At 38.2% G+C, this 22,958-nt stretch overlaps 1 protein-coding gene across 1 annotated transcript; it reads right to left on the bottom strand.

The window, feature by feature from the left end:
• Positions 1 to 529: 529 nt before the first annotated feature.
• LOC135273437 (zinc finger protein 726-like) lies at positions 530 to 22,314 on the bottom strand. Its single transcript, XM_064372729.1, has 4 exons — positions 22,296 to 22,314; positions 21,229 to 21,371; positions 1,109 to 1,235; positions 530 to 633 (listed from the first exon to the last, which is right to left on the bottom strand). Exons 1-4 carry the CDS (start codon positions 22,312 to 22,314, stop codon positions 530 to 532), a joined length of 393 nt encoding a protein of 130 aa, XP_064228799.1.
• Between the last annotated feature and the right edge of the window lie 644 nt (positions 22,315 to 22,958).

Genomic DNA, 22,958 nt, shown 5'->3' with positions numbered 1-22,958 from the left:
ACAGAAACCACTGCTGTCATGCATTTCAGTCATGATGCAAAACGAGAACTTAAAAAATAGGTTAACCCCAGGTGCAGTGGCTCACACCTGTAATCCCAGCACTTTGGGAGGCCGAGGTGGGTGGATCATGAGGTCAGGAAATTGAGACCATCCTGGCCAACATGGTGAAACCTCATCTCAAAAAAAAAAAAAAACAAATAGGTTAACATACAGTATATCAAAATTATGCAGATACCTGTCTCTCCACAAAAACAAGAAAAAATAAATCAGATTTTACACTTTATTGTCTGCCATGAACAGTACTTTGGCTGTCACTGTAGGAAGGAAGATCATTTAAGGAAAAGTAGAATTCTTAGATACTTTAGAAGCATAAGACAGAAGATGCCCTTATGTGAGAGTATAATTTTTTTTTTAATTACAGGCTTCTCAGAAACTATTTCCTTTGGATAACAGCTTCCCAAATCACTTTAAAGACTGGCTTTCTCCTTGACTTTGGACCGCTCATCCATGTCGTCTGTTGTATTCACTCTCACCTACCTGGGGGTTCATCCACCATCGCATGTTGCTTCATCTTCCAGGGCTCTTTTGCTTTCTCCAGACAGGTGATCGACTCTGGCTTAGAGGCAGCAATACCTGTTTTATTAAAAATAACATGAATCTTGCTCATGTTTTCCAATTACCAACTTAGTAATGTGCTCAGTAAAGAGGATATAATATTCTAATAAATGTATCCCAATATACCAATTTATAACAGAAATTTTTTAATATTTATGAAATATTTTAATTTTATAGATTCTTAATTTCACTGCCTGTTACAACTCAATCAAAAATTCCTGATGGCAATTAGACTTTAAGGTGTGAGAAACAATGTTCTATGCCACTAAACTACTGAAATTATCACTAAAGTGAAGGACACAGATCAGCTCAGAAATATGGAAACTTCGGGCCAAAATAAAATATCTTGAAGAAATTCTTTTCTAAACAGACAAATCCCCAGGATTTTCTTGAAAACAGAAATCTGAAAGTATAAATAAGCAAAATACATTCTACAGAAAAGTAATGAAACCTTTAGTTTATATTAGGAATTCCATATTAAAGCTATCCTCACCCAGAAAGGCCAGGTTTCTGTAGTTCTCTAACATCACATTCCTATATAAATTCTGCTGTGCAGTGTCCAGGCATTGCCACTCCTCCAGAGAGAACTCTATGGCCACATCCCTAAATGTCAACAGTCCCTGGAAAACATAGACAAACACACATATTTACAAAGTAGGTACGGGCAGAATTTTTCATTTGACTCAAGGTAAAATGAGAAAGTGAATAGAACTGGTTCTGACTTATAAGAGTGGCTGAAACTATCCAATAAAATAATTGTCAATATAGAAACATTTTGTAACATATTCTCTAACTCTGAGAAAAGAGAGTAGCATAATATCCACAACATCAGTGTATATATGATACTCGTCTGGATGATAAAGTGGAAAATAGAGGGCATAAACACTAACATGTGCATTTTTGTGTGCTATATTTACATAATACAGAATGAGTTCTGTATATTTTTCAGAAGAAAAAGACATAGTTGTTTTTATTTTTCATACAAGATAGACATGTTGAGTTAGAAGGTACCATTCAAATTTTAATGTGTACAAAACTGGACATCTTGTAAATGCAGATTATTTTTTCAGGAGATCTGAAATAAAGTCTGAGTTACTGAATTTCTAACAAGCTCACCAGTAATGCCAATGTTTTGGCCCCAAAAACTATTTTGTCAAACATCCAGTAAGTGAAAGAGCCTGTTTTCTTGTTTGTGTGTTTGTTTTCAGTTTTTCTGGCCTGTAAACAAAGAAGAAAGCTTTCATTTACCAAAGAAAGATAAGTGCAAAGAAAACCTAAAGAACAGCACCAGGCCTGCCCTACAACAGCTCCTTAAGGAAGTACTAAACATAGAAAGGAATAACTGCTACCAGTCACTGGAAAACATACCAAATTGTAAAGACCATCAATGCGTGGAAGAAACTACATCAATGGGCAAAATAACCAGCATCATAATGGCAGGGTCAAATTCACACATAACCATATTAACCTTAAATGTAAATAGGCTAAATACCCCAATAAAAAGAAACAGGCTGGCAAACTGGATAAAGAGTCATGACCCATCTCACACGCAGACACACACAGAGGCTCAAAATAAAGAGATGGAGTAATTTTTACCAAGCAAATTGAAAGCAAAAAGAAAACAGAGGTTACAATTCTAGTCTCTGATAAAACAGACTTTAAACCATCAAAGATCAAAAGAGACAAAGAAGGGTATTACATAATGGTAAAGGAATCAATGCAACAAGAAGAGCTAACAATCCTAAATATCTATGCACCCAATGCAGGAGCACCCAGATTCATAAAGCAAGTTCTTAGAGACCTACAAAGAGACTAAGACTCCCACACAATAATAGTGGGAGACATTAACACCCCACTGTCAATATTAGACAGATCAACAAGATAGAAAATTAACAAGGATATCCAGGACTTGCACTCAGCTCTGGACCAAGCGGACCTAACAGACATCGACAGAACCCTCCACCCCAAATAAACAGAATATACATTCTTCTTGGCACCACATTGCACCTATTCTAAAAATGACCACATAATTGGAAGTAAAACACTTCTCAGCAAATGCAAAAGAACAGAATTTATAGCAAACAGTCTCTCAGACCACAGTGCAATCAAATAGAACTCAGGATTAAGAAACTCACTCAAGACCACACAGCTACATGGAAACTGAGCAACCTGCTCCTGAATGAGTACTGAAATAAATGAAGGCAGAAATAAAGATGTTCTTTGAAACCAATGAGAATGAAGACACAACATACCAGAATCTCTGGGACACACTTAAAGCAGTATGTAGAGGAAAATTTTTAGCACTAAATGGCCAAAAGAGAAAGCAGAAAAGATCTAAAATTAACACACTAACATCAAAATTAAAAGAACTAGAGAAGCAAGAACAAACAAATTCAAAAGGTAGCATAAAACAAGAAATAACTAAGATCACACCAGAACTAAAGGAGATAGAGACACACACACAAAAAAACCCTTCAAAAAATTAATGAATCCAGGAGGTGGTTTTTTGAAAAGATCAACTAAATAGATAGACCACTAGCCAGACTAATAAAAAAGAAAAGAAACAAGAATCAAATAGATGCAATAAAAAATGATAAAGTGGATATCACCACTGCTTCCACAGAAATACAAACTACCATCAGAGATAACTACCAACACCTATTTGCACATAAACCAGTAAATCTAGAAGAAGTGGATAAATTCCTGGACAATTATATCCTCCCAAGACTAAACCAGGAAGAAGTTCAATCCCTGAATAGACCAATAACAAGGTCTGAAATTGAGGCAACAATTAATAATCTGCCATCCAAAAACAGTCCAGGACCAGATGGTTTCACAGCCAAATTTTACCAGAGGTACAAAGAGGAGCTGGTAAAATTCCTTCTGAAACTATTCCAAACAATAGAAAAAGAGGGAATACTACCTAACTCATTTTATGAGGCAAACATCATCCTGATAGTAAAAGCTGGCAGAGACACAACTGAAAAAAAAAAAAAAAAAATCAGGCCAACATCCCTGATGAACATTGATGCAAAAATCTGCAAATAAAATACTGTCAAACCAAATCCAAAAGCATATAAAGAAGCTTATCCATTACAATCAAGTCAGCTTCATCCTTGGGATGCAAGGCTGGTTCAACATATGCAAATCAATAAATGTATCTCATCACACAAACAGAATCAAAGACAAAAACCACACGATTATCTCAAGAAATGCAGAAAAGGCCTTCAACTAAATTCAACAATGCTTCATGCTAAAAGCTCTTAATAAACTAGGTATTGATGGAGTGTATCTCAAAATAATAAAAGCTATTTATGACAAACCCATAGCCAATATCATACTGAATGGGCAAAAAACTGGAAGCATTCCCTTTGAAAACTGGCACAAGACAAGGATGCCATCTCTCACCACTCCTATTCAACACAGTATTGGAAGTTCTGGCCAGGGCTATCAGGCAAGAGAAAGAAATAAAGGGTATTAAAATAGGTAAAGAGGAAGTCAAATTGTCTCTATTTGCAGACAACATGATTGTATATTTAGAAGACCCCACTGTCTCAGCCCACAATCTCCTTAAGCTGATAAGCAACTTCAGCAAAGTCAGCAAAGTCTCAGGATACAAAGTCAATGTGCAAAAATTTCAAGCATTCTCATACACCAGTAACAGACAGAGAGCCAAATCATGAGTGAACTCTCATTCACAACTGCTACAAAAATAATTAAATACCTAGGAATACAACTTACAAGGGATGTGAAGGACCTCTTCAAAGAGAACTACAAACCACTGCTCAAGGAAATAAGAGAGAACACAAACAAATGGAGAAACATTCCATGCTTATGGTTAGGAGGAATCAATATGGTGAGCATGCCCATACTGCCCAAAGTAATGTAAAGATTCAATGCGATCCCCATCAAGCGACCATTGACTTTCTTCACAAAATTGGAAAAAACCACCTTAAACTTCATATGGAACCAAAAAAGGAGCCTACACAGCCAAGACAATTCTAAAGGGGTGGGGGTGAAGCTGGAGGCATCACACTATCTGACTTCAAAGTATATTACAAGGCTACAGTAACCAAAACAGCATGGTGCTGATACCAGAACAGGTATATAAACAAATGGAACAGAACAGAGGCCTCAGATGTAATGCCACAAACCTACAACCATCTGATCTTTAACCAACCTGACAAAAAACAAGAAATGGCAAAAGAATTCTCTATTTAATAAGTGGTACTGGGAAAACTGTCTAGCCATATGCAGAAAGCTGAAACTGGATCCCTTCCTTACACCTTATACAAAAATTAACTCAAGATGAATTAAAGATTTAAATGTAAGACGTAAAACCATAAAAACCCTAGAAGAAAATGTAGGCAATACCATTCAGGACAGAGGCCTGGGCGAAGACCTCATGAATAAAATACCAAAAGCAACGGTAACAAAAGCCAAAATTAGACAAATCGGATCTAATTAAACTGAAGAGCTTCTGCACAGCTAAAAAAAACTATCATCAGAGTAAACAGGAAACCTACAGAATGGGAGAAAAATTTTTGCAGTCTACCTATATGACAAAGAGCTAATATCCAGAATCTACAAAGAACTTAAACAAATTTACAGGAAAAAAAATAAACAACCCCATCAAAACTGGGCAAAGGATATGAACAGACACTTCACAAAAGATGACATTTATGTGGCCAACAAACATATGGAAAAAAAGCACATCATCACTGGTCATTAGAGAAATGAAAATTAAAACCACATTGAGATACCATCTCACACCAGTTAGAATGGTGATCACTAAAAAGTCAGAAGACAAAAGATGCCAAAGAGGATGTGGAGAAATAGATATAATTTTATGCTGTTGGTGGGAGTGTAAATTAGTTCAACCATTGTGGAAGACAGGGTGGCAATTCCTCAAGGATCTAGAACTAGAAATACCATTTGACCCAGCAATCCCATTACTGGGTATATACACAAAGGATTATAAATCACTCTACTCTAAAGACACATGCACAGGTATGTTTATTGCAGCACTGTTCACAATAGCAAAGACTTGGAACCAATCCAAATGCCCATCAATGACAGACTGGACTTAAAAACTGTGGCACATATATACCATGGAATACAATGCAGCCATAAAAATAAGAATAAGTTTATGTCCTTTGCAGGGACATGAATGAAGCTGGAAACCATCATTCTCAGCAAATGAACACAAGAACAGAAAACCAAATACTGCATGTTCTCACTTACAAGTGGGAGTGGAACAATGAGAACATCTGGACACAGGGAGGGGAACATCACACATACTATGACTGTCGGGGGCTGGGGGTCTAGGGTGGGCTAGCATTAGGAGCAATACCTAATGTAGATGATGGGGTGATGGATATGGCCAATCACCATGGCATGTCTATACCTATGTAACAAACCTGCATGTTCTGCACATGTACCCCATAACTTAAAGTACAATTAAGAAAAAAAAAACCTTAAAAAATATGGGGGGACAGCTGCCAGATTAAATGTGATGGTTTATGCATATTACCTTCATAAAGATAATTAATGATGAAGAAAAAAATAACTCTGTAGTGAAAAAATCTACAAAAAAGCTTATTAACATCAACTGCACTAGGACAAGTTTTTATACTGTACTGATACACCCAGAACACATCATTACTACTGAGATACTGCCACCACCAAAGTAAATTACAGTCAAAATTTAAACCTAAGAAAATAGTTTTATGGAAAGTTCAAGATACAGATATCTTCCATGTTCTACAATTTTTAATAGGAATTTTAAGTAGTCTTTCTTTAGCACCCTAATAAGCAAGTAACTCCTGATAATTTTTTTCAGAACTTTCTGGGTAATAAATGTCATCCTGTTTAAATGAGCATTTTCTTAATCATGTAATACATAGAGATATAAAAAAATACAAATATAACCTCAACATTATATGTTCTCCATCTTTACTAGGAACCCCAGGTTTTCCCCATAGAAATATTATCCACACTTGTCCATGTTCAACAGCCACAAAGTGAACATTTTCAATATTGCAGATGATAAATTTATGTTGAGAATTCTGCATGGCATATAAGAAGCCACGATGTAGAGAAGGCTACGATATTTAGAAAAAAACAATATTTTTCAGAGACCCTTGACTATCATAAGCATTTTTTTAAGTTGAAAAACTCATTAAGGAGAAAAAACACGGGTAATAGAAGTAAAGATTTGCAAGTACTAAATGCATCACACTGCAGGAGGCAGAGCAAACACAACTCTTGATCTGAGACATATTTAACTGGAAAAAAAAAAAAAGTCATTTTTTCTCTTTCTCCTCCACCTCTAGAATTGCTTCTCAGGTGAGATCTGCTGGACTAATTACACCTGCATCTTTAGAATAGTTCTTTACAATTTTGAGCACCACATGTTTACCTGTCACCACCACACCCAAAGGCAGATGGCCCAAGATAGAAAAACTACAATTTCTGTCTTTTATAACAGAAATGATTCAGGAACAATGAGCTGCTCCACAGAAATAAAGACGGCAGTTTTAAATATAAGTTTCTCTTTTTTTGTTCTCAGGTGCCCTCTCCTGCTACTGACACTGACTTATTTAAATAAATAAGTTTAATTACTTTTTGACTTAACATTATTAATGTTAAGGTATAGAACATAGTGTCCAGTGTGACATTATTAGTTTAACGTATACCTACTTGTGGCAGTAGTGAACGGTTTCAAAAGATAAACAAATAGTTGAAAGAAAAGAGAAAAACATAATTGTGCTCTTATTTTAAAGTCTCTCTAAACTTTATAAGTAAAAAGACTTGCATTCCTCAAATAAAAGTTTTGTTTTTTTTTTATTTTGTTTTGTTTTTTAAAATTTCAAGACCTAAATTTAGATTTTAGAGTTCCAGATTTAGGTCCCAGATGGGTGGAGTAGCAGCAGATTTTACCTGCAATTGTGAGCATTTCAGCGAGAGGAGGGAAAAAGAAGTGGAGATTCTCATGTCTTTGTCTACTCAATGCATACGTGTTACTCAGATTGGGTTTCTGTGCTCTATGGCCTCTGAGTCAGTTTCAGTTCTGAAGACACAAGAGCCATTGAAAGAAGTAAAATGATTAATATCTGCCCATTAAGTTTGTAAAAAGCTGGTCTAGCCTCTCTAAAAGTCACTGTAGAGGACTATAGATACCAAATAGGCAGAGACACAATTCTGCCTGCATATTTAGGTGACAGCATGAAATTCCAGTGGTTGACTGGAAGCCTGAGAGGAAACATCCCCTGTAGAATAAAGCTTGGTTGGCACCTTATGTTTATATTTGGTCTGGTAATTCTACACAGTGTTTGGGAAATACAATTTTTAAAGAAATTATCTTCAGCTCCAGAGAAACCACAATAATAGAACAGAAAGAAAACTGTTTCATTACACAATTAAATCTGAATGTCACATGTATTACAGTCAGTCGGCTTAAGAGATTAAAAAGACAGAAAGACAGTTACCACAATTAGTTCACAAGTAGAAGAATTTAAAGCACCATGTCATACATAGTTGATTCTAAATTCATCCGGTCCTTGGAGAGGCCATTCATGTATGCTAATTGGTTATATTCAATAACAAAATAAGCTTTTCACATCTTCAGGACAGAAGGTAGTTTTGCAACTTGAAGCCAGGTGCCTGCTTAAGGTAGACTTTCACTCTTCTACAAAAGTGCTTGAATAGGTTGGTATCTTTTTGGCTATTTGCATTTTAAAGCAGTGGCTCTCTACTCCCTGAGGACTGGGCTAGAGCACTCCTGCTTCCCCTCTTCTGGTGGCCAGCGTTCTCTTTTGTTTTCTACCATCTGCCACTGAGATACAGCCCACAGCACAATGTTTACAGGTAGCAGCTCACATCTTAGGTGTGCGCCAATCGCCACAGCAGCACTTCAGTGTCACATCACAGAGTGAAGCCTAAGCTGCAGGAGCAGAGCCTGCAGGGCTCCTGGGTAGAACTGCACCTTCACAATAATGGGAATAAGAGCATTATTTAATCTACAGTGTCTATTTATAATGGTGACATGGAAGAAATACTGCTGGATTTCCACCATGCATCCAGAGATAGCTCCAAGAGTTCTCACTGTGACAGCCTACACTTTTCACAAACTTTATGTGATACCCATAGGGCTTCTAAAACAGACACAAAGCATTCCAAAGAAAAACAGCTCTCACTTCAAGAAAGACTATATTGAGAGAAAAAAAGAAAAGCATCTTAAGGGCTGGGCGCGGTGGTTCACGCCTGTAGTACCAGCACTTTGGGAGGCCAAGGTGGGTGAATCACGAGGTCAAGAGATCAAAACCATCCTGGTCAACATGGTGAAACCCTGTCTCTACTAAAAATTAAAAAAATTAGCTAGGCATGGTGGCGCGTGCCTGTAATCCCAGCTACTCAGGAGGCTGAGGTAGGAGAATTGCCTGAACCCAGGAGGAGGAGGTTGCAGTGAGCCAGGATCGCACCATTGCACTCCAGCCTGGGTAACAAGAGCGAAATTCCATCTCAAAAAAATAAAAAAGAAAGAAAGAAAAGAAAAGCATCTTAAGAAGAAAACTGAGATCAGATATAAGATTTATTAAGTCAGCCAAAAAATATTTCTCTAAAAATAATTTCTCTCTAAATGCTCAAAGTGCATAGCTACTCTCAGCATGAGAAACATGAGTATTATGAAGAAAGGGGCCATATTATTAGTAGAATTTTAAAAGATTTTTTTTAATCTCTGCTGCTCTCTAATCTTCTAGCCATTGAATGCAGAATCTATATCGAAATATATCTGACAACTTCCACCAGCACTTTTTGATAAAAAATTTAAAACTTCCTGTGGTAATATAGTGGAATATATGTGAACCTGAAACATAGCTAAATGGAAAGCTATTAAGGTTTTGGGGCAGCCACAACACCTGCCTTTATTTGTCCTGTAATAGCAGCATTCCAATTTGTAAAATAAAAGACACTAAAATTATGCTTACATATAATTCTCCTTACTGGTTAAATTGATAATCATATCAGACTAATAGCTACTGTAACAATTTGATAGTAAATTTTTGGGATATTATTTATAAATATGTAAATATCAATAATTTTAATGTACTAGTCCAAATGTATATAAGATTTTCAAAAATTTTCTGTAATTAAATTTGTTGAGAAACTTTACTTTTTAAAAGTATGAAACACAATATTAAAATAACTAAGGAATGCATTCAAAGTAAATATTGTGACTTTATACTCATACTATTGTAGAAAATACTATTGAATGTATATGAATGCAGGCTGTTTACGAACACTACACATAACTATGCTAATTGTACTAAATAATAAATAGAAATCAAAGTTTGACAACAGACTCCACTGTTCAGTTTATGTACTGAGGCTAGGCATGGTGGCTCATGCCTATAATCCCAGCACTTTGGGAGGCTGAGGTGGGCAGCTCACCTGAGGTCAGGAGTTTGAGACCAGCCATGGTCAACATGGCAAAACTCCACCTCTACTAAAAATACCAAAACTTAGCCAAACGTGGTAGCAGGAAACTGTAATCCCAGCTACTTGTGAGGATGAGGCAGGAGAATGGCTTGAACCTGGAAGGTGGAGGTTTCAGTAAGCTGAGACTCCTCCATTGCACTCCAGCCTGGGCAACAAGAGCTAAGCCCCATCTCAAAAAAAAAAAAAGGCCGGGCGCGGTGGCTCATGCCTATAATTCCAGCAGTTTGGGAGGCCGAGGTAGGCAGATCACACCTGAGGTGAGGAGTTTGAGACCAGCCTGACCAACATGGAGAAACCCCATCTCTATAAAAAAGAAAAGAAAAGAAAAGAAAGAAAGAAACAGAGAGAGAGAGAAAGAGAGAGAAAGAAAGAAAGGAGAGAGAGAGAGAAATAAAGAGAGAAAGAGAGAAAGAGAAAAAGAAAGGAAGAAAGAAAGAAAGATAGAAAGAAAACTGAACTCTTTTTGCTTTTGTAGTATAAATAATTCAGCCTGCAAAATCACTTTGGATAACCACATTTCTGTCAAACAACTTACTCACTATCTTTTAGTCTTTATAATTCTGTATTGCTAAATTTCATCCGGCATTTATGCTCAACTTTTACGTGCTCTTGGAATGAGCTTTGCTCTGAACAAATCTGAGTCAACTTTAAAAGACTAAAAATAGTAAGAATCATCTTTTGCCAAAACAAAAACCAAGCAATTGATGTCAGGTCCCAGATAAAGACAATCCTGAGTCAAAAAGAAAAAAAATGACAAAACATTTATTTAGCTGTTAATATGATTTACATATATTTCAAAAGAAGATAAAAATCTACACATAATCTAAATGTTTTAAGAATATTTTAGTAAGCTATTTTCTCTTATTTGTATGTAGCCAAGACTGTGACACTTCACTCCAGCCTGAGTGACTAAGCAACATCTTGTCTCAAAAAAATATATAGATATAGATATAGAAATATTTTTATATATACTCTAAAACTGACCACACAATCAGAAATAAAACAATCCTCAGTAAATTCAAAATCTCAAAATTTTGCAAACCATACAGACAGACCACAGCTTGACACAAATATAATTCAATAAAAAGAAGACAACTTGAAACCATACAATTACATAAAGATTAAATGACCTGCACTAACTTATTGGTAAATAATGAAATTAAGGCAGAAACCAGTATGTATTTTTGTTTTTGTTTTTTTAACAAATAAGAACAAAAAAACAGGCCACACACTGAGGCTCATGCCTGTAATCCCAGCAGTTTGGGAAGGTGAAGCAGGCAGATCATATGAGGTTAGGAGTTCAAGACCAGCCTGGCCCCATCTCTGCTAAAATTACAAAAATTAGGTGGGAGTGGTGGAACATGCCTTTAATCCCAACCACTTGAGAGGCTGAGGTAGGACAATGCTTGAATCCAGGAGGCGGAGGTTGCAGTGAGTTGAGATCGTGCCATTGCACTTGAATTGGGCAACAAGAGCGAAACTCCATCTCAAAAAAAATTTAAGAAACCAAAAAAGAACAACCAAAACACACACACACACATCAGAATCTCTGCAGTACAGCTAAGGTGGTGTTAAAAGAGAAATTTATACCATTTAACTCCCAAATCAAAAAGTTAGAAAGATCTTCATTTAACAACCTGACATTATAAATAAAAGAATGAAAGAAGCAAAAGCAAATCAACCCTTAAGTTAGAAGCAGGCAAGAAATAACCAAAATCAAATCTTAACTAAATTTAGACATAAAAATTGTACAAAATATCAAGAGATCCAGTAATTAAATCTATGAAAAAAAAGATAAATAAACCACTAGCTAAACTAATGAAGAAAGAAGGAATGATTGAAATAAACACAATCAGAAATAACCAAAGACACATTACCACTGACCCCACAAAAATATAATGAAGTCTACTATGAACATTTCTGTGTACACAAACAAAAACATCTTGAAAAAAATAAATAAACTGTCCGGGCACAGGTGGCTCACGCCTGTAATCCCAGCACTTTGGGAGGCCAAGACAAGTGGATCATGAAGTTATGAGTTCAAGACCAGCCTGGCTAAGATGGTGAAATCCCATGATTAGCCCAGGTGGTGGTGGGCACCTGTAATCCCAGCTACTTGGGAGGCTGAGGCGGAGAATTGCTTAAACCCAGGAGGCAGAGTTTGCAGTGAACCAAGAGCAGGCCACTGTATTCCAGCCTGGGCGACAGTGCAAAACTCTGTCTCAAAAAAAAAAAAAAGATAGAAAAAAGTCAGGAGCTGTGGCACACACCTGTAGTCCCAGCTACTAGGGAGGCTGAGGTGGGAGGATCGCTTGAGTCCAAGAGTTTTGGGCTAAAGTGAGCTATGCTGATCGGGTGTCCACACTAAGCTCGGCATCAATACGGTGACCTCCCAAGAATGTGGGACCACTAGGTTGCCTAAAGAGGGGTAAACCACCCCAGGTTGGAAATGGAGTAGGTCAAAACTTTCATGCTGATCAGTAGTGGGATCGCACCTGTGAATAGCCACTGCACTCCAGCCTCGGCAACATTGTGAGATCCCGTCTCAAAAAAATAAAGAAGAACAAATTATTGAACAAATACATTCTTCCAAGAATGAACAAATTTAAAAAAAAAGCCTTAAATAGATAAATACAAAGCTCAAAAATTGAACTAGTAATACATAGCCTACCAATTAAATAAAGACAAGGACCAGACATTCTCAGGGTTGAATTCTACTAGATGTACAAAAAAGTGCTGGTACTATTTCTACTGAAACTATTCTAAGAAATTAAGAAAAGGTAACTTCTCTCCAACTTATTATATAAGAATAGCATTACTCTAATACCAAAACCTGGCAGAGATTTAAATAAAAAATCAGGCCAATATCTTTGAACATTAATGCAAAAATCCTCAACAAAATACTGACTAACCAAATCCAGCAGCATATAAAACAGCTAACCAACTATGATCAAGTACAATTTGTTCTGGGTGTGCAAGGCTGGTTCAACACACACAAATCAATAAATGTGATTCATGACATAAACAGAACTAAACACAAAAACCCCAAGATTACTTCAATAGATGCTGAAAAATCTTTCGATAAAATTTAACATGTTTTATGTTAAAAACCCTCAATAACCTAGGCATTGAAGGTACATACTTTAAAATAATAAGTTATCTATGACAAAACCTCAGCCAACATACTGAATGGACAAAACCTGGAAGCAGATAGATGCAGTGGCTCACACTTGTAATTCCAGCACTTTAGGAGGGCAAGGCAGGTGGATCACCTGAAGTCAGGAGTTTGAGATCAACCTAGCTGACATGGCAAAATGCCGTCTTTACTAAAAATACAAAAATTAGTCAGATGTGAGGGTGGTTGACTATAATCCCAGATACTCAAAAGGCTAGGAAAGGAGAAGACTTGAACTCAGAAGGTGGAAGCTGCAGTGAGCCAAGATTGTGCCACTGCACTCCAGCCCCGGAAACAAAAGAAAACTCTATCTCAAAAATAAAAAATAAAAATAAAAATAAAGCTTGACGGATTCCTCCCTGAAAACTGGCACAAAGCAAAGATGCCTTCTTTCAACACTACTATTCAAGATAAAATTGGAAGTCCTGGTCAGAGCAATCAATCAGGCAAAATATAAAAATAAAGGGCATTTAAACAGGAAGAGAGGAAATCAAACTATCCCTGTTTGCAGACTACCTGACTCTACATCTGAAAAACCATATAGTCTTGGCAGAAAAGCTCTTTAAACTTACAAACAACATCAGTGTAATTTCAGGATACAGAATAAATGTACAAAATTAGTTGCATTCCTGTAAATCAACAACATCCAAGCCAAATATGAATCATAAACACAATCACATTCACAATTGCCACAAAAAGAATAAAATATTTATGAATATAGCTAACCAGCTAGGTGAAAGATCTCTATAAGAATGACAAAACGATGCTTAAAGCAATCAGAAATGGCACAAACAAATAGAAAACAACTTTATGCTCATAAATAGAAAAGCTCAATATCCTAAGTATGATCATACTGCCCCCAAAATTTACAGATTTAATGCTATTCTAATCAAAGGACCAAAATATTTTTAACAAAACTAAAGGAAAAAAAACCCCACTATTTACAATTTATTTAAAACCAAAAAAGAGTCCAAATAGCCAAGATAATCACAAGCAAAAACAACAAAGTTGAAGGCATTACATTACCTGACTTCAAATTATACTACAGAGCTACAGTAAACAAAACAACATGGAATGGTACAGAAACAAATTCATAGACCAATACGACAGAATAGAGACTTCAGAAATAATGCCACACACCTAAAACCATGTGATCTTCAACAAAGGTGACAATGGAAATAGAAATGTGGAAAGAATTTCCTATTTTTTTAATGGTGGTGGAATAACTAGCTAGCAGTATGTAGAAGACTGAAACTGGACCACTTTATTACCCCATATACAAAAATCAAATCAAGAATAATTAAAGACTGAAATGTGTATTTTAAAATCATAAAAAAAAAAAACCCTGGAAGATACCTTAGGAATTGTTGCAACTTAACAATTGCAACAAAAGCCAAAATTGACAAATTGGACCTAATTAAACTAAAGAGATTCTTCACAGAAAAGGAAATTATCAACACAGTAAACAGACAACCTACAAAATAGTAGAAAATATTTGCAAACTATGCTTCTGACAAAGATCTAATATTTAGAATCCATAAGAAACTTCAACAAGTTTACAGAAAAAAAAGACCTCACTAAAAAGTAGACAAAAAACATGAAAAAGTTACTTTTCAAAAGAAGAAAAATATGTGGCTAACGAGCATATAATAAAATGATCACCAATAATCACTACAAAAATACAAAGAAAAAACACAAGATGCCATCTCACACCAGGGAGAACAGCTATTAAAAAGTCAAAAAATAGATGTTGTGATGGTTGCTGAGAAAAGGAAATACTTACACACTGCTGTTAAGAGTGTATGTTAGTTTAACCATTGTAAAAGGTAGTGTGACAATTCCTTGCAGAACTAAAACCAGATTTATCATTTCACCAAGCAACCTCATAATTGGGTATATACTCAAAGAAATATAAATTATTCTATCATAAAGACCTAAGCACAAGCGTATTCACTGCAGCACTATTCACAATAGCAGACATGGAATCAACTTGAATGCCTATCAATGGTAGACTGGATAAAGAAAATTTAGTATAATCGGGCACAATGGCTTATGCCTGTAATCCTAGCACGTTGAGAGGCCGAAACACGTGGATTGTCTGAGCTCAGGAGTTTGAGACCAGAGTGAGCAACATAAAGAAATCCAATCTCTAAAACAACAATAATAAAAAAAAAAATAGCTAGGCATGGTGGCACAAACCTGTAGTCCCAAGCTACTTGAAAGGCTGGGGTATAAGAGGATTGCTTGGCCCACCATGATGGCTCATGCTTGTAATCCCAGCACTTTGGGATGCCAAGGCAAGTGGATCATCTGAGGTCAGAAGTTCAAGACCAGCCTGACCAACATAGTGAAACCTTGTCTCTACTAAAAATACAAAAATTAGTCAGGCACGGTGGTGATAGGTGACTATCATCCCAGCTACTCAGGAGGCCGAGACAGAAGAATCACCTGAACCCAGGAGGTGGAGGTTGCAGTGAGCCGAGACTGCACCACTGCACTCGCACTGGGCAACAAGAGAGACACTGTCTCATAAAGAAGATTCCTTGAGGCTGGAAGGTTGAGGCTACAGTGAGCCAACATCACGCCACTGTACTTTAGCCTGGGCAATAGAGTGAGACCCTGTCTCCAAAAATGAAACAACAGAACGTAACATAAAATACATAATTTAAAAATATGGTACATAAACATGATAGAATACTATGTGGCAATAAAAAACCAAAAACAAGATTATGTCTTTTACAGCAACATGGATAAAGCTTGAAAACTAATTATTCTTAGAAAACTAATGTAAAAACAGAAAACCAAATGCATTTCATTTATAACAGCTAAAAAGTTAAAACTCAGGAACACGGAGAGGAACAACAGACATTGAGGCCTAGTTAGGGGTGGAGGGTGGGAATAGAAACAGGGTCAGAAAAAAATACCTCTTCGGTGATATGCTAGTACTTTAGTTACAAAATAATGTACACACAAAACCCCCATGACACAATTTTAGCTGTACAACAAACCTGTACGTGTATCCCTAAACCACAAATAAAAGTTTAAAAAAAAAATACCTGGGTGGGAAAGAGTGCAATGCAGGCCGAAGGACTGGTTTGTGCTACTTATGGTGGCCCAGGTGGGGCTGTACTCTGATTTATTTCTGGGTCCATGCAGGCAGATGACATTATGAACTGGTGGTCCAGAACCCTAGGTTGGTAGAGAAAACAGGTTGCTGCTACTGCAGATTGAGTGTCTGGAGGTGAGAATATGTCAGGAGACTTCTAGACACTTTTGTGTTTTTGGCAAAAAAAAAAACACGATGATCAAAAATGCTGTGGCAAAATTTTTGATCACCTGAGTGTGGTTCCTTGTCCTGGGAGAGTCGTGGATACATTAATGTCTAGTGGGTATGTTTGTGAGTGGGTGAAAATCTTGTAGTGGCAGCTGTGGAAAAAGGGGCCTGTCATCAGAGCTGCTTTTCTCTAAGTCTTTAGTCCTCTGTCACCTTGGAAGGAGAGCTGGTATCACAGAACAAGAAACAGTGTGACAGCCTGTGTAAAGCAGAGCATAGCCTCCCATTCCTGGACATCCAAAGTTTTATTCTAGGCCAGGAGACTGTAATATCTTTCTTCTGCCATCAAATCTGTCGAGTTTTCTGAACAACAAGCAATTCTGCAACACCGACTTACTGTCTAACACTTGAATTCTGACACCACCCAGAATCAGAACAGACCCTGATTCAGGGCTCAGTCCCACAATGTTGTCCTCACTGCAGATGCCAATCACAAACCCCATAAGCCCATCTATGCTTCTGAGATACTGTTTAAAAATTGAGGACTCCCACAATGTTACTGAAATTTACCAATTTGATAAAGTTACTCACAGAACTCAGCAGAACACTGTAGTTATATTTACCATTTTTATACAAAAGATACAATCCCAGCCAGGGGCAGTGGCTCACGCCTGTAATCCCAACACTTTGGGAGGCTGAGATGGGCAGATTACCTGAAGTCAGAGTTCGAGACCAGCCTGACCAATATGGAGCAACCCTGTCTATACTAAAAATACAAAATTAGCAGGGCATAATGGCACATGCCTGTAATCCCAGCTACTCGGTAGGCTAAGGCAGGAGAATTGCTTGAACCTGGGAGGCGGAGGTTGTGGTGAGCCGAGATTGTGCCATTACACTCCAGCCTGAGCAACAAGAGCAAAACTAACATCTGAAAAAAAAAAGATACAACCCCCCCGAAAGTCAAGTATAGGACCAAGAAAAAGGTGAGAAAAGATGAAGCATATAAATGATCCACAGCTGTGATTAATAAAATTCTCTATTCTTTGTGTTTTCCAGGAACACTTTATGAAAAGAAAAAACACTTTCCACTATGACTTAAATGGTGCTTTCTTTTCTTACCTATCACACACCCAGAAAAATGATTGCACATTTTCTCCTTTTTCTCATTTAAAAATCAACATAAAATACTTCTTAATCAAACTGAACTGAAGTTTATTTTCTTCCCAATGACTCCTGAACTCTGAGCTACTCAGTCTGAGCCACCATACAACCCCATTTTGTGCCCCTCTTAAGAACATGCTGGCTTCAGGGTAAAACATTCTCTGATCTAAATTCTGACTTGATCACCCTCCATTTAAACATTTAAACATTACCCTCCAACCTCCTTACTAATCTTGTTTGCTTTTCCCTAGAAAAAAATAGCCCTTTTCTGCCTAATCTTTGCAATCTTTAAAAATCTTACATTTGCTGCTTCCTCCTGTTGCAATACTCCTTTGAAATTCAATTTTTTACATGTGTCTGTTTTATTTTAAATAGTCAAGAAGCTATCTTTAAAAAATATCAACTTTATCTTCAATAAGACCTTCCCAAAATTCCTCAAAGTCTTCATATAAGGGGAGAAAATTTTAAGGTGCTTACATTTTATACCTGAGTAAGAAAAGAAAAAGTATTTATTTCTTTCAAACAATAAATGTATTATTTCATTATTTGTATTAAAAAATATGTAGTAAACAGCCAGATGCAGTGGTTTACACCTATAATTACACATTGGGAAGCTGAGGCAGGTGGATTGCCTGAGGTCAGGGGTTCGAGACCAGCCTAGTCAACATGGCAAAACCCCATCCCTACTAAAAATATGAAAATTAGCCAGGTGTGGTGGCAGATGCCTGCAATCCCTACTTGGGAGGCTGTAGCAGGAGATGCTTGAATACAGGAACTGGAGGTTGCAGTGAGCTGAGATCACACCATTGTACTCCAGCCTGGGCAACAGAGTGACTCCATCTCAAACAATAAATAAATAAAATAAAATAAAATAAAATTTTGCATTAAACTCAAAAATCAAAATAACAGGATATAGGGCCAGGCTTGGTGGCTCACGAACCTGTAATCCCAGCACTTTGAGAGGTGAAGGTGGTGGAATCACTTGGGGTTAGGAGTTCAAGACAAGCCTGGTCAACATGGTGAAACCCCGTCTCTACTAAAAATACAAAAATTAGTCAGGTGTGGTGATATGTGCCTGTAGTCCCAGCTACTCGGGAGACTGAGGCAGGAGAATCACTTGAAACTGGGAAGTGATAGTTGCAGTGAGCTGAGATTGCATCATTGTACTCCAGTCTGGGCATCGCAGTGAGACTCCATCTCAAAAACAAACAAACAAAAACCAGAATATAAAACAAAGATATTCACTGTCACAAGTTTACCCGGTTTAAAAAAAAAAAACTGAAGTTTTCAGAAATCTATGTAACTCACCAATTATCTACCACATTTTTTGTGGAAATGTATTCATTTTCTAAAGCTGAAATTGAATAGAAATTTTCTTTATTATTTTCTTTGGTAGCTAACATTCTAAAAGCTAGATCGAATTCTGTCTGAAATCACTGAGCCATAAAACACACACCAGAGAAAATTTCTAAATTCACTCTGAGAAAGAAAAAGGTAAATGAAAATTTTCAACAAATAAATATATTATTAGATATTAACTTTTTGTAACTCACGTCTTTTCTGCCCTTTGGAAATATTTTCTTGCCTTTCAAGCTCTACTAATAAAATGCAATATACACTTAAAAAACTGAGGTCCGCTGGGCACAGTGGCTCACACCTGTAATCTCAGCACTTTGGAAGGCTCATGCAGGTGAGTCACTTAAGCTCAGAATTTTGAGACTGGTCTGGCTAACATGGCAAAACCCTGTCTCTACTAAAAATACAAAAACTAGCTGGGTATGGTGGTTCACATCTGTAGTCCCAGCTACTTGGGAGGCTGAGGCATGAGAAACACATAAACTCAGGATTTGGAGGTTGCAGTGAGTCGAGATGCTACCACTGCACTCCAGCCTGGGTGGCAGAGATTAACTCTGTCCAAAAAAAAAAAAAAACTTTAGGTAAAAATAAGTGAACAAATCTTTTCAAGATACAGATATGTCTTACTCATGTGTCAAGAAGTCAGGCCATTCAATTACTTGAGAGATTGTCCCACCCCGTCCTGCTCACTTGAGAGCTCAATAACCTCCTCACAAGAGACTCTGAACTATGCCAGTGAATGCCTCGGGCACATTTTACTCTGCAAGTTCTTATCCCATCTCACTGGGGTCATTTTTTTGTTTGTTTCTTTCTTTTTCTTTTTGTCTTTTGGAGTCCTAGGGGTTTTTGGTTTGTTTTTTGTATTTTATGTATTTTTAGTAGAGACGGGATTTCACCATGTTGACCGGTATGGTCTTGATCTCCTGACCTCGTGATTCACCCGCCTCGGCCTCCCAAAGTGCTGGGATTACAGGCGTGTGCCACCGCACCCAGCCTGGTTTGTTTTTTGTTTTTTAGCCTAGAAATTTTTTACTACTTTTCTGCCCCCTAAGAAAATCCAGCAGGCAAAAATTATTTGTTTTCTCCTCAATACTAGTATCTGATTGGCTGACCAGCAACGTGTCTCCAAGAAATGAAAGCTGGGTTGGGTGAAGAATGAATGTCTCAAGGAATTAGCTTAAAAAAAAAAAAGTGCACCAAGAATTGCCTCTTATCCTCTCAACAACCACCTGAACACTTGAGAAGCTACACTCAATACCTCAGCTTGTCCTATGAGAGAAAATGATACAGAAGCTGATATTCACTAGACATTGTAGCAGACATAGCCATGGGCCATGGTGGGTATCTCGGTTTATCCCCATACAGTACTGAAACCCAGGTCCAAGAAAAAACTAAAAGGTGACTGAAGACACATCACCCTATAAAATTTCCAAAAGGAAAACTTTACCCAAAAACATTCTGAAAAAATATCTGTGTCTAGGGAAAAGAGACGACAAAAAAACACACAGAGATATTTTACAGTACAGTGTCAGGAAATTATTCTTTGCTTTCTTCTCATAGGAAATGTTTACAAAAAAAAAAAAAAATTTTTTTAATGTGCCATCAAATGCTTTGTCAAAAACTAACTAATTGGCCAGGTTCGGTGGCTCATGTCTGTAATCCCAGATCTTTGGGAGGTCAAGGCAGGCAGATAGCTTGAGGCCAGGAGTTTGAGACCAGCCTGGCAAACATAGTGAAACCCTGTCTCTACTAAAAATAAAAAAATTAACCAGGCATGACAGTGGGCACCTGTAATTCCATCTACTTGGGCGACTGAGACAGGAGAATAGTTTGAGTCCATGGGACTGAAGTTGCTGTGAGCCTAGATTGGGCCACTACACTCCAGCCTAGGTGACAGAGCAAGGCTCCATCTCAAGAATTTTTTTTTTTAAAAAAAGGCAAATTAATATAGGTATCAAAATGTACACTAAGAATCAAATCGTTGATCAAGTGAATTAGAAAGGGGAAATTGGGCTGGGTGCAGGGGGTCCCACCTGTAATCCTAGCACTTTGGGAGGCTGAGGCAGGCAGATTACGAGATCAGGAGTTCGAAACTAGCATGGCCAACACAGTGAGACCCCATCTCTACTAAAAATACAAAAATTACCTGGGTGTGGTGGCGGGTGCCTGTAATCCCAGCTACTTGGTAGGCTGAGGCAGGAGAATTGCTTGAACTCAGGAGGCAGAGGTTGCGATGAGCCGAGATTGCACCATTACACTCCAGCCTGGGCAACAAGAGCAAAACTCCATCTCAAAAACAAAGAAAGAAAATTAAAAGAAAGGGGAAATTGGCATTTGGAAATGTCAGAAATAAATGGAAATTTAGTATTTTACTGCAAGCCAGAGTTAGGCTGGAGGAATAGCAGACAAGGGAAGACTTGAGGCCTTGCTTGAAGCACATGTGAAAAATTCAGGGAAAAATCAGTCCCCTGTGGAGTGTGAAAATAATTATGCAGCAGGCAATTAGACTGAGGTGGCTCTAGCTCCCGGATTTCAATTTCTTAAAAAAAAAAAAAACAACTAAACTGAAGAGCATTTTTTTGGTAAATTCCTACATTGCTGGAACAAAATTCAGGCTTAAACAACTCTAAACTGTCAAGTAAGCTCTGATTACACAACCAGGGTATTTCCATCTAGATTGTAAAAATCAATAAATTAGGCCAGGCATGGTGGTTCATTCCCGTAATCCCAGCACTTTGGGAGGCCAAGGTGGGTGGATCACCTGAGGTAAGGAGCTCGAAACCAGCCTGGCCAACATGGTGACACCCCGTCTCTACTAAAAATAAAAGAAATATTGGTTGGGTGTGGTGACGGCTGCCTGTAGACCCAGCTACTAGAAAGGCTAAGTAAGGCATGAGAATCGCTTGAGCCCAGGAGGCGGAGGTTGCAGTGAGCTGATATCACACCACTGCACTCCAGCCTAAGCAACAGAGTGAGACTCTGTCTCCGGGGAGAAAAAAAAAACACTACATACCTTGCCAATTATTGAATTTGGTTTTCTTTATCCTGAACGTCAGAAAAATCTTTCCACCAAGTCCCTTCCATGGACCACAAATTACAAACCACAGCTGGGTGCTCTACAATTTTTGAATCACTCTTTGATTATTTAATATTTCCACGGTGACGCCCGTAAATTTTTAATAGGAAAAAAGAAAGCCTGGGAACTCCATGGACCAAAGCTCTTCCCATTCATGAACCCGCACCCCGAGTCAGGATTCCGTCCTGAGGATCCTCCAGTGGTCCCTGCACAATCTGAGAGAGAGGGAGCCTACTGGTGCAGAGCTGCCCAGCGAGGGCTCCAGGCCAGGGCACAGTCACTGGGCAGGGAAAAGACAAGACGCCCGGGAGCCGACTGTCAACGCAGCCGCCATCTTATGGCTGAAGGGGACTGGAGCCCAGCTGGGCAAGGAGAACTAGGGGCACAGATTGTGGAGCTGACAGCGGGGAGGCCGGAGCCCCACCACAGCCACGTCCCACTGGTTCCAATCAGCCCCAACCCCTCTGTCGGAATGTGGGACCCAGCACTCTCACCGTTTCTAGGCTTTCCCGGGGTCCTGGCGTCTTAGCTGTGGATCTCCAATACCTGTAGGTCACAGGGTCACAGAGGCTCGGCCTCTAAAAGGAAAGGGCAGAGACCAGTGAAGTAGAGACATGGAGGTCCGGCCGCAGCAAGAGACAAAGACCCCCCCACATCCCGGAAGCCGCCATGTCCGCTCCCGCTGTGTGCCTGATTGGACAGTTCCCAGACCAGGGTCCCTGATTGGATAACATTTAAGACCCCGCCTTCTCTGACCCTGAGTGACAGAAGATGCGATCAGACGGAGCTGAAGAACGTGT

The sequence above is a fragment of the Aotus nancymaae genome, unplaced genomic scaffold (assembly GCF_030222135.1).
Source record: "Aotus nancymaae isolate 86718 unplaced genomic scaffold, 86718_ANA_hifiasm-v0.15.2.pri h1tg000001l, whole genome shotgun sequence".
In the NCBI taxonomy this organism is placed as follows: Eukaryota; Metazoa; Chordata; class Mammalia; order Primates; family Aotidae; genus Aotus; species Aotus nancymaae.
This window is presented reverse-complemented; position numbering and strand designations above follow the sequence as displayed.

What these genes read in the sequence shown, in the direction of transcription:
- LOC135273437 (XM_064372729.1), bottom strand. An exon ending in GCACCCGCCACCACACCCAG is followed by an intron (nt 1,236 to 21,228) that starts GTAATTTTTGTA and finishes TATGTTTTCCAG; the next exon opens with GGACTGTTGACATTTAGGGA. An exon ending in CAGAAACCTGGCCTTTCTGG is followed by an intron (nt 634 to 1,108) that starts GTGAGGATAGCT and finishes TTAATAAAACAG; the next exon opens with GTATTGCTGCCTCTAAGCCA.